Source organism: Liolophura sinensis, chromosome 1 (assembly GCF_032854445.1).
Source record: "Liolophura sinensis isolate JHLJ2023 chromosome 1, CUHK_Ljap_v2, whole genome shotgun sequence".
NCBI classification, from domain to species: Eukaryota; Metazoa; Mollusca; class Polyplacophora; order Chitonida; family Chitonidae; genus Liolophura; species Liolophura sinensis.
The window spans coordinates 26,049,684-26,062,422 of NC_088295.1; the positions used below are offsets into that span (position 1 = coordinate 26,049,684).

Consider the following 12,739-nt stretch of genomic DNA (forward strand, 5'->3'; position numbering starts at 1 on the left):
GTCACAGAGTAATTACATCTTTGTCACTTCAAATTTAACTGTTACCAATCAACCTTAAAATAAATCACAACATTAATTTCATGATTCTTTTACCTACATGTAGCATCCATAATGTGTAACAATGATATTATACATGCACATGTATTATACCCAGACAGATTACTATGTGTTACTAATGAATAAATAAGGGTAGCTTGCCATTACCTTGTAAGGTGTTTGCAAATTGTTTGCACATATCCAGAAACTCTTGCATAGCCAGAAGTTGTCTCGCAAAAAAGATGTCAGCCTGCAATAAATTTGTTTCATCTGTGAATGCCGACACCTGAAATTAAAAGAAGAGAACTTAATTCTTTAGTCAAATACAAAAGTCTTGAAACTAGCAAAGAAAGAAGTCTTTCACTTATTTGAGTGTTGCGTATTGATATTGGCAGGGGAGATGAAGTAAAACACACAATTTTCACGTTTACCTAACAAACTTCTAGATTTAAAGCTCAGATTGTTTACAACACTATTCCCATATGGAAACAGTAACACAATTTAAGTCAAAATCCTGATTTAAGACATATGTAAACTGTTACATTTACGTGTATGCATGTACATATAATCAACCATAATAATTTGCTCATTAACACAGATCACATCTGACTACTTTGCACAGTATACTGGGATAAGAACAAGCCACATTTTATGCCACATCAACATACACAAAAGTTAAAAGCATAACTGAAGATATGTGACTGAGAAGAACAGACACACTCGATACTACAGGATATGTTAGGTACCTGGAGTGCTTTAGCCTCTCTGACCACATCCACTTTCTTCCATATGTCAGGAACTGATGCTGAGTCCAGCTGCTCCAGCATATCCACGAACTCATGATCCAGGCGAGTGAACAGTCCATTAAATCCCATGAGTAACATCTGACCAGGGGACAACTCTGTACTCTCCTGATCTGGACCCTGTAATAGCTCATTCAGCATCCCCCGCATCTTTCCCACCACCCCTATCACCTGGGCATCATCAGTCTGTAACAAGTCGCACAGCAACACATACAAACACATGCAGGTGAACACTAAATGACTCACAGTACAATAAGTTACATTACATATACATGTAAACTATTCATGCTCAATTGATTGACAGTGCATTTAACAAGCGCTACATAAACTTCATTAGGAGAGCACAGCACATCTGATATTATATTGGAGAAGGACTGGAAGAAATCATCAGCAGCCAACTTTCCTAAGGATTAACAGATTTATTTATTTATTTATCTGAATGGTGCTTTACGCCATACTCAAGAATATTAAGATTAACAGATAACATAATCGCTGTTCAAAATTGCTCTGGTGTATGTGGTTATAAAGGTGATGCGAGTAGTCTCCCCTTACGTCTACCTGCATGCCCATGATAGCATTCCTGTGGAGGGTGTCTAGCTGGGAGAGCAGAGCATCCAGAGGTTTGCCTGCTCCCTCTATCACCCTCTCAAGGCCTGCCAGAGCATCCAGCACACTTGGATCCTCAGCCTGGACTGCCTTCAGAGCCTCTGGGATGATGATTGTACGAAAGTTCATATTCATCTCCTGTACAATGACAATAAACCATCATATTTAAAGAATCAACAGGTCTTTGACAGTCAGATTTGAGGTAATCAGTATTCCTTCAGTTGTCAAAAATTAAAAAAAAAAAATAATACTTCAGTTATTAACTTATTTTAATTACAGTGTTTCTCCACTATAAAAAAGAAACACTATGAGTTCATTTCATATATTCAAAACATCCCAAGTCTTTATGCTACATCTCATCAGGATTTCACTTCAGCTCACTAACATATTATACATAACACTTGACATTAATTACAAAGACTCTTCTCTTTGCTTTCTGATAAAATAAAGACTGGTATGACTACAAAGTGATCCAACTGGTATGTTGGCCCATCATATATGTACATTACACATATGTTTGACGTGACCTACCTGCAGGGCTATGTAGATGTTGTGAGTTGCAGTAAAAGCTGTTTGTAGGTTGTGAGATATCATCTGATGACCAGGCTGTAGAAAAGATAACATGTACCTGTATATAATGATATAATCATAATAATACAACCAGAATATAAACAACAAAATATTTACTAAAAACGTTACTAAAATATGAACTGAATAATATGTCATTATTAAGATTCTTTTCAAAGTTTGACAGGTACTTGTAAGATGTACATTTACTGATGGTTGGTTTTTTTCAACTGAATGAGCCGGTCAACACAAAGCCTATTTAAATTACCATGGCAATATCCTTAAGAATGGAGAGAAACTGATTAATGTTTCCACTCATGGAGCAGAGTTCATCGAGGAACCAGTCTCCATCGCGTGAGGTCAGGTCCATCAGCCGGTCACCAGCAGCTGGAGAACAGAAAGCCAATACAGAAGGATCATTAGTCATCTCACACAGTTGTTCAAAATAGCATACAAAATAGTATATAGAGCACACCACACAATAAAAACAACAACTTACATTGACTGACTAAATTCCATTTGGATACAAAGTAGAACACATATATGCTTAAGCCCAATGACACCTCACAAGCCTTCTGAAACTCCTGGGCCCAGTGGGTCCAAAGTGTATTAGCTAGTACTGTTATTAAGTCACATTTTATATTTAAAATTTTAGCATAACTAAGCAGAAAATACACTTTTCCAAAGTCAGAGTGTAACAGAAGCAGTTTTGGTTCATATTTAATATAATGTTACACAATTTTTTTAGGCTAAGAAAAATTACGGCTTGAAGTTAAATCTGGTATTAAGTCTTAAGCCAGTTTTGAACAACCGGGATAGGAACAGTAATTTACTAAAGCTAATTTCCCTCTCGGGCTGTGCTGTGAGCCTTGTCCATTGGATACTTCATTAATGGTTCTCTGACATCAAATGTACAGGTGACAAAGTAAATTATTAAAGCAATAATGAGAGAAGCTTTCTTCTATGTGGAATGTAAGAGTTGTATCAGTTTACCTGCAGCAGCTCCCTCCATGATCAAGTAGCGCTTGTTTAACTGTCCTAATGCTGTAAGGATCACACCCAACATGCTGTATGTCCCATGTACACCGTTGTCTGTGACAGAGAAAAATCAGATCAATGAAAACCAGGAAACATTAATCTGAAATATTCCATATTTTCTTTCAAAATTTCGGACACTCTAGAAATTCTGACACTCTTGATTATCCCCACCCTAACACCCAGGTATTTCAACTTCTAAGAACGCTGCCAAAGTAGGTGGCTGATTGGGGTTTCCACAAACTAAGCGGATTATAGTTTCCTAACCCAACCTATCACCTGTATAGCTGTGCCTGCTACAAGACATGCATGATTGTCCGCAGCCTATTCTCCTCTACTATCAGTCATTAGTCAATGTCCGCTGAAGTAGTAGTGTAACAAACAAAAACATGAAAAAAATAACAACAACTGGACAAAGGAGCCGACTTTTCACAGATCAATGCTGTTCATTACCCGACTAAGTATACATATAGTACAGGTATTATGGTTGCAGTTTGAACTCTACTAAAAAGTTTTCACAAAGTAACTTACTCCAAACTGGTTCAGATGTTTCTGTTGAATCCTTATCACAAACACTTACTGTACCTGAACACACTCAGAAAAGAAGTGGGCCCTGATTCCAATTTCATCAAAATCCATAGCGGGTATAATCCTTGTAAATTCGCCGTAATATTTTACACCTAACAAATGATCTAGCACTGGAATTGTAAATGAAGTGCCCAGCCCGGCAGGTATCCAGATGATAAAATGCACTTAATCAAAATATATTCCATAAAAACACATGACAGTACTGATTCTCACTCAATTGTAAGCTATGAAGACGTAGATATGTTCTGATGCAAACAAACTGGGTGAAAATGGATTTTCTTGTGACAGCAAACCTGTTATGCAGCGCCTAATTTCGGTAAGTCAGAGTAGTATGGTGTTGATGTTTGACAATGTAAAGACCGAATAAGTATGCCTATTATGAGACAATCAACACATTTTTAGACAAGAGGAAAATGTTTTTATTCTGGTACAATTCCAACAACACAAAATTTTTGAATCATTTTGGCAGCATATTCACACATATACAGGCTTCAGCGGTCCGTTGAAAATTGCTTAAGATTGACATTTATTGCTTGCTCCCACTGTACAGGGCTACAAAATCTGTTAAGTTTACGGGAAGTATATGATTGTCATTAAAACCCTGGCACCCCCAGCTGCGCACATCACTGCCCAAGTCGAGTGTTTACACATGTGGAGGCAAGGCTTTCATGTTGAGTTAGCCCTGAAAAGAATTATCCATTCCCCCATTTCACACCCCCAATGATCATAGGGACGGCCCCACTGCGGTAAAGCCCCAAATCCTGTCCGCAATTCTGGAACAATTATGGCACATGTAAATCTTACATTGGCGTATAGTCCTTCTTATGAAGCTATTCCTCAATGATATTTCATAGCAATTACATGTAGGTTCCTTGATGGTAGTAGAATAAAGTTGAATTTTTTATGTACCAAAAAAAAGCGTAACATACATACAAACTGTTGATATTCCCCAATAATGCACTAGCAATATCAGGTAGTGATAAACCAACGTTGTGAGGGATAAGGTTTGTCAGCAGTAAAGAACCTGATCTGTGATATGTAAAATTTGTTGCCAGTAATGAGTGAGTCTTGATTTTTCTTTTCATCATTGTTGCTTAATGCAATACTGTTTCCCGTACAAGTACACAATGCTTTCGAGTGGAGGGAACAAGATTGTCCGGAGTAATTCACCAGCCTTTGATAAGTTACACAGGATAACTTTTCCCCATGTGACATGTCATGCAGCCGATGGCAAACTGTGTCCAGCAAACTTCATGTAAGTCTACACAGGACAGCAACATCAACCATTTATTGCCACCAATCACCAGAGAAAAATGGAAGTAAGTCAATCATGAAAATTTAATCTCAAAGAATGGAGAATGGTACTTGTCTAGTGTGGCCTTGTGATTAGATAATGCTTATGTCAGTTATGATTGTGATTTAACACTACTTCAGCAGATAGTTAAGTACTAACCCTGCAAGTAAGTTGTAACGGTGTCCAGTGCTTCATGAGCCTGAACCTCCAGTACAGATGTCTCTGATATGTCCTGATGGCGACGTTCCATCAACTGAAACAATCAGTTAAAAATATTTGATCACAACCAGCAAAAATCAAGCTGTGTAAGACCAAACAGCCACACACAAATTGACATACAAATTTACAAGTGAACTGTAATAACTTGTAACTTTCTCTGAAATGATAATTTTTAAATAAATCAAATCTTGTGTAAGGTTTAAGAGTGTGAGTTCACCTTGACCAGCTTGGTGTTAGCCTCGGTAATGATGGTCTGTAGTTTGATCTCTGTGTTGAGGACAGCCTGAGTACCAGCCGGAGCCATGCTCCCAGAGCCGTACTTCACATCAAATAGGGACAGTATCTCGTTACACCTGTTCAGAAAACGCAACAATCAAAGGGCAACAGATATTAGAACAAAATGTGTTGCTCACAACACTGCAGTATTTAATTCACAAATATCTGATTTATGACTATTGGTGAAAGGGATTATTGTTAAGTAACTATTAATGGAAACCAACCAATATGTTTTGATATCTCCCTTCATAACTAGCCAACTGGATTCCAGGCATGCAGTCCCTGTATTTAAAGGCCTATCTAATATGATGCTGTTCTTTGTATTTCACCAAAGAACATACAACAATACGTTTTGAAACATAACAGACACAGGTATGATTGGAGGTAATACCAAGAAAATTCCCAAGCCTAAGCACACTTACTTGGCATTACTGAAGTCACTGACAAGTTCCTGAAACCACTGGTGGAACTGGTATGATCGATTGTCTTCAACAAATGTCTCACCAAACTGAAAATATAATAAAATGTCAAAACAGATTGCATGGTTTCATTATGGTCCAAAGTCATATCTTGCACTATGTTAAGATAATAATTTGAAAAATTGCTGCAAACTATCTCAGGATTTAAAGTAAAGAATCTGAGTATGTCACATTTTATCAATGAAATTTTAAACTTCTGCAGATTTGTTTTATTTTGTTGTAATCTTCTGTCACGACACCTTTCTTAAATTTGTCACACTCTGTCATAGCATGCACAAGACCCATTATTACCATTAAGAGGCTTTATTTCACGCGTAAGCAGTGGGTTTCACTGCCACTTCACATATACTAAATTCATAAACTTTCGAAAACAAAGGACAAATTAAAACTTTGATCTCAACCTGCTTTGGGTAAAACTCTTTCACTTTTGTCTCCCTGATTTTAGCAACTTATGTCAGTTCTAATAAAATGTTGCACGCTGCAATTTACCTGGCTTGTGATAGTGTTGTAAGTGTGGAGAATGTCCAGCGCTGCACGGAGTATGGAGCGTCTGTGCTGAAGACATAAGGTCAGCTCTGCCTCAACCTGCTCACACTGCAATACACACAGGACAAAAAATATTACATGTAATCATCTCTGTTTAATCTGATATGTTTTCTTAAAGAATTTAGAAGTCCATTTTTAAAGATGTGACATTTATAACTAATAGGGAAAAATAAGTAAGATGAGATAAGATACATAAGGACTTTATTTATAGTTAATTTTGAGAAACATAAAACATAAGCTATTATCACAGACTAAGCTTTTATCACTGAGACATTACCATCATCTGAGTCATTATGACCTACTCTGCTATTAGTACCCACTGACTCATTTTCACCGAGCCATTTTGACCTACTCTGCTATTAGTACCCACCGAATCATTTTCACCATCTGAGCCATTAGCACCTTCTGGGCCATTATGACCTACTCTGCTATTAGTACCCACCGACTCACTTTCACCATTAGCACCTTCTGGGCCACTGCTATTATTATTCAGCCATTAGAATAGACTCCGCTATTATAACCAACTGGTATGAACCCACCTGGGTGACAATCTGTCCTTGCCCGGCTCCCTGAAGGAAGTCTCTAGCAGCTGAGAAGCTGGCTGTGCCTAGGTTCAGAGACTTGGTCATGTCAGCATACATCTTCTGGAATATTGGCCCTTGGACACTCTCTATAACACGCTGCATTCACAGAAGCAGTTATAACACATGTGCATGATTACAAGGCATTTCAAACATTTCTTTATCTAAATGGAACTTAATATTATGCTAAATATTATGCACTTCTGCCACCATCAGCCAGCACTGCCTGACAGTACGCTGCAGCCGAATCAGCAAGACCTGGATTAGTCAAAGGTAGGAAAACATCCAGCAGAAGCCTTTAGCTCCTGGGAAATGACATAAAATTAACAAAAGGTACAAAAGACTATTTAACTGGAGTTATACAGTTGCAACTTTACATCAGGAGGTTTATCAGGCATCTGTACAAATCCTGAACATTAATGACATCAAAGTGATAAAAGACAATCAACACTGTTTTCTAATAATGGCATCAGTGCCTCCAAATTATTTATTTATCCGATTGGTGTTTTATGTCGTATTCATGAATATTTGACTTATATCACGGCCGACAGCATTGTGGTGGGAGGAAACTAGGCAGAGCACAGGGAAAACCCACAGCCATCTATAGGTTGCTGACAGACCTTCCCATTCATTGCCACAGAGGAAGCTAATATGAGCTGAACTCACAGCAACCGCATTGATGGGAGGTTCCTGAGTGACGTGCTAACCCGCCTTGGCTATTTAGACTCCCCCTCCAAATTAAAACGTATCTACCTTTTTTTGTCTCACATTATCTACATTCTTAGACAAACTACAGGAATCATGCACATCCATCTTGTGAACTTGTACCTGTGACCATTGTCTTATATCCCCAGTTAGCCATGTCACTCTTGGCTGATATGGGAGGAAGTGGGGTGGGGGTGGAGACAGACTTTAGACTAAATTATATCATAGGCATTGTTTCAACGGTGGAGAATAAAATTTCTTCCTCTGAACTGAGCCAAATTTACTCTGAGGTATGGTATCAGTGTGAGTTCATGAACCAATAACTGTAAATAATGTCCTGTTATTTGTAAAGGCTTCAGAAAGATGATGGTGGTTAAGCTATCAGCTAAGATTTCATACCTGATGTATGGTGTGCCAGTGAGAAAACTCTGTGATCTTTTCTTGCAGGGATTCATGTACTGCATCTCTTGTTGCTTTCACTATAGAGAACTCCTCAAATCTAAAGCAAATAATCAAAGTGATGGTTGATTATTTTGACTACGATGAAAGTACACATCAGTGAAATGAGACATGCAGCTTACAGAAGGCATGATTTCAAAAGAAACAAAACAGTCTATTGATTTTATTAAGAAGCTTTTGCAAAGAGAAGACAATGAGACAGGGGAACGACCTGTGTTTGCTTCAAAATCAAAATCCATACAGCACACTTGACTATTGATTAAAGTATCAAGTATGGAGATCCTTTGATTAGTGTTCCCTATCTGTCACTATAAATAATAAATAAAATAATAGCAGCTGCAGATGGAAAGCAAAACCCAACAGCACTTTCAGAATTTTACAATCTGAAACTACATGAAGAAAGATAAATACCTGAAATTAAATTTACATGTAAGTTATAAATACTAAATTTCTATTTCACATCCATTTTACAACTTTTGTAAAATGCTATAGACTCTGCTACAGAAATATATAGTGTATTTTTAAAAGAAAGACTGTTGAAATGATTCCAAGCTGTACCTGCTAGGAAGTGTAAACAAAGGGTGTTGTTGGTCTGTAAGAGCTTCTTCTAACAACATCTTCTGCTCCAGAACACTATCCCTGGAGGCCAAGCCTAGCAGCTGCTCTTCTGCCCCCTTTAGCCACGTCTGAATGGATTCTTCCAACTTTGGCAAGATTGCAGCCATGTCATCACTACAAAAATCATACATGTTTATTGGTTAACGATAAACATCTTAATCTTTCTAAAAGTTGATCAGGAAACATTTTGTGCTGCATGTTTTCAGCTTCACGATCTCAGGCATCCAGACGAGGTGATCATTTTACTTTTGTCATTTGAAGCCTTCATGTGCCTGTATTTAAATACATGTACATGCAATGAAGCCCCTGCAGAACATCACAAATTCTCCAAAAGACCACATGGATGATACAGATAGCATGCCTGCTTTGGGCCTAATGTGTTTTCCCACTTTTTTGGGCGGGGGTGGGGGGGGGGGGGCTCAGAAGACCAGAATGAGGTATGAGTACTGTGATGCTATCACTGCCATATGCTGCTTCACTAAAACAACACACAGGTGAATCCTGAGCACCACCTCTACAAGCCACCGGTATTGTTACTGTCATTAGTCTTCAACCTTTCCAACCTCTACAGCACTTTTTTGGGTGGAATTTATGCATACATTTATTATGAAGATGATTTGTTTGTGTCACTAAAGATGGAAGCTTCATAAAACTGTGCAAATTATTTCTCTACCCCTATTGTTCTCTAAGAATGTTTCAAAATACTGGTTGAAAGAAGTGGTTGGAGAAATTGAAGAATAAGGGTAATCTGCAGGTTGAGTGTAACTTGTGGATGAATGTTGAAACTTCAAAAATATAAAATGGAGCTCACCGATTTTTGAACCAAGCAGACTTCATCTCAGCAATCCTGATAGAGAACATGCTCTGGGTTATTTCCATCTCCAGCTCTTTCTTGCTCTGTTGTAGTTCACCTGCTGCCGTGGCGACTGTTCCACCCCCATAGAAGGCCCCAGCGTACCCTCCTTCATTACCAGTTGTCCAGTCCACCAGAGGGTCATAGACAAATGCCTCCAGTAATGTTAGCAGAGTTTCACGGCCTTTCCTCATTGTCTTAATCACATGTTCACAGGCAATGCGGAATGTACCCTGCAATATCACAACAGTACTTCATCAGGCATCAAGTATTTTACGAGTATTTATCGAGTATTTCTAATTGTAGCATACAATGTTCTCCAATACCTAACCATCGATAATGTACAAGAGCATTTAACATTATGTATGATTGTATGCTTGGGGCTTTACAACGTACTTAATGATTAAGTCATATAGCGACGACAAGTCATTAAGTGTGTGTCTATAGGCTTCTTCTTGTGGCAGAGCGAATCTATGCTGCCAAAGTGCTGTCCAGACTGAAAAATAGTTCCGAAGACACCTGGCACATTTGAAGATTATGAATGTGTAACAACAATGAATCAGTGCGATCAGAATGAGCTGAATGTTTCAAATTTGTGAAATTAGATCTAAACCAGACTGAGGACGATTGAGTGATTGGTGTGTAAGAGTGGATCATGCAATATTTGACTGGCAGAGTTAGCCGTCACTTTCGAGGGCAAAGGCTAGAAACCTGAATGTGAGCAACAGGTCTTTGACAAGCTAATGAATGAATCAATGCTTGACGTTTAACGTAATACTTAATTTTTCAGCCATATGATGACTAGGAATCATTAGGTGTGTGTTTATATAATGTGTCTTCTTGTGACAGGGCGAGTCAATGCCGCCAAAGAGCTGCTGCCACTGAGGTATCATGCCAAAGGCACCAGACATGGCACCCAGCCCAGTCACATTATACTGACACCGGGCCAATCATTCCTGTTTCCTTGCTCTAGCCTTTTCGTGCTGAGTGCCAATCAAGGCAGCAACATGTATCATTTTTAAAGACTTAGGTATGACCCAACTCGGGTTTGGACTAATTACTGAAGACCTTTATTTACTACACACAACTTTCATCTTCACAGAGTAGGTTCAAAGTGTACATCTATGTCATATTTGTGGAAGGGGAGTGATCTCAATCAAATAAACCTCAAGCATGTCAAGTAAACTGCTCAAAGCTACCAAGACCAGTGAGGAAAAGGCAAAATTCCTATCTAAGGCTGGGTTGGGACCAACAGCTTATCTGTCAGTGTAACCGAAAGATCAGGCCCTGGGATCACGAAACGATGTTTATAGACTTAAGTCGAATCTTCAAATCACATCAAAGTTGTTATTTCGTATGTAACAATGTCAAAATATTTCTTCACCACGTATAATTCTGGGATAGCTATTTCTAGGACTGAAATTTTGACTTTAGTCTAAAATTGCTTCATGATCTCAAGGCCAGGATCTTAACAGGTCGGTTACAGCTACCACTGATCAATATGAAACAAACAGCCCATAATTACATTACTGCTCCAATATCATCACCTGTAATCAATATGAAATTGAACAAACAAACTGAGCTTGTTATACTCAGCAGCCATCTGCCAAAGAACCATCCAAATTTGTTACCAAATAGGCTTGTAGTTTGACTGCTTTGAATACATGTAAGTGGTATTTATGTTCTGGACCCAGACATCCTGCAAGAGCCACAGGGTTTTGCAAGTAGGGGTAATTAATAGATTGCAGGAAGGCCTTTATCACATGCCGTGGATTTGCATGAACTTTTCTATTATCATTTACTTTAATTTCTAGGAATGCATAAATATTACATAAATAATGATCGGGTACATGTATTTTGTTGACACAAACGGAAAGAAGACATGTGGTTTACATAGATTCATAACAGTCTGTATGTGTTCACTACACTTGAGTATAATCCAGCCGTCGGTTACCCATCCTTGTATAGTCCTGTGGCTCCCACATGATTCTGAATAAGGCTTGTTTGTTTTACACAATTAACACACATTGCTGTATCTATACTTCAGAAGTATTTGAAAACTGATCTGAAGGCATGGTGAGAAAAAATACTGGAAAAAACCCCTAGATTTCTAATGAGAGGGGTAATGTCTAACAATGTAGTATTAAACAAATTTGATTCCATTAAAAACATCTGGAATGGTCTCCTTTAAATAATAAGATCTCCCTATAAAATGAAACAAAGCAAGAGAGTGTATGTACAGATGTAATTTCCAGATCGTCTAATGCCCTTTATTCTTCATGTAATAGCATGAACTCTGATAAACAATGTTGCCATCCATGATACATGTGCAATAATTTCCTCAGAAACTGTTGACTTTGAAAACTGTGCATATTGCAATTTACTGTAATTTTTTTCACTTCAAAGAGATTTTCCTTCCTGTTCCACAAAAATAGAAACTCCGTTCCCATGTTCATGACCGAACAGTCATAATTATGCCTGAATGGTATTACCTGATGCAATTACCCTGTCACCCACAGTAATTATCATGGTCAACACAAAGTGCAAGCATGTCTGTTCACTAGGCAATCTCGCCAACTAATACTACTACAGCCATAACTTGTAATATTTGGCCAATCTTGTCAGCTCATTAACATACAGGTTTACCTAAACCTTTATTCCTTCAATCTATCTTTAAATACAATGACTGTATACATATATCCACCACTGTATATAATTCATACCAATAAGTCAAAAAAACATAAATGATTACTCTTAATAAGTCAACCAACGTTTACTCAGACAAAGTAGTGACATAATATAAGACCTCTATGCCACAGTCACTTATAATTCTGTGATCAGAAATAAAAAAATATTTAATAAAAAAGAAAAAAAAAAGGGAAACCATGTTTTAGTGAACGCTTCAATGAATTGTGACTTTAAAAGATTGTGCTTCAACCACCTTAAAACTGGACCATTATTACATTTTCCCCCCATTTCTAGGCTGTGTATGAATGGGACGTGTCATGGAGAATATAAACTAACTAATATATACAGAGAGAAAAGCTTATGCTCAGTTTAATTAACCACATCCA

General features: G+C 37.9%; 1 protein-coding gene across 1 annotated transcript in view; it reads right to left on the bottom strand.

Moving 5' to 3' along the window:
* Window positions 1-12,739, bottom strand: part of LOC135461802 (serine/threonine-protein kinase SMG1-like) — a 79,014-nt gene that overhangs the window by 15,253 nt on the left and 51,022 nt on the right. Inside the window, exons 49-62 of the mRNA XM_064739043.1 lie at window positions 9,624-9,898; window positions 8,753-8,926; window positions 8,135-8,234; window positions 6,989-7,129; window positions 6,393-6,497; window positions 5,847-5,932; window positions 5,366-5,501; window positions 5,089-5,182; window positions 3,006-3,104; window positions 2,281-2,399; window positions 1,977-2,051; window positions 1,398-1,583; window positions 783-1,025; window positions 205-322 (exon numbers count right to left, since the gene is read on the bottom strand). Coding sequence (XP_064595113.1) covers window positions 205-322; window positions 783-1,025; window positions 1,398-1,583; window positions 1,977-2,051; window positions 2,281-2,399; window positions 3,006-3,104; window positions 5,089-5,182; window positions 5,366-5,501; window positions 5,847-5,932; window positions 6,393-6,497; window positions 6,989-7,129; window positions 8,135-8,234; window positions 8,753-8,926; window positions 9,624-9,898 — 1,951 coding nt within the window. The remainder of the gene's footprint in view (window positions 1-204; window positions 323-782; window positions 1,026-1,397; window positions 1,584-1,976; window positions 2,052-2,280; window positions 2,400-3,005; window positions 3,105-5,088; window positions 5,183-5,365; window positions 5,502-5,846; window positions 5,933-6,392; window positions 6,498-6,988; window positions 7,130-8,134; window positions 8,235-8,752; window positions 8,927-9,623; window positions 9,899-12,739) is intronic.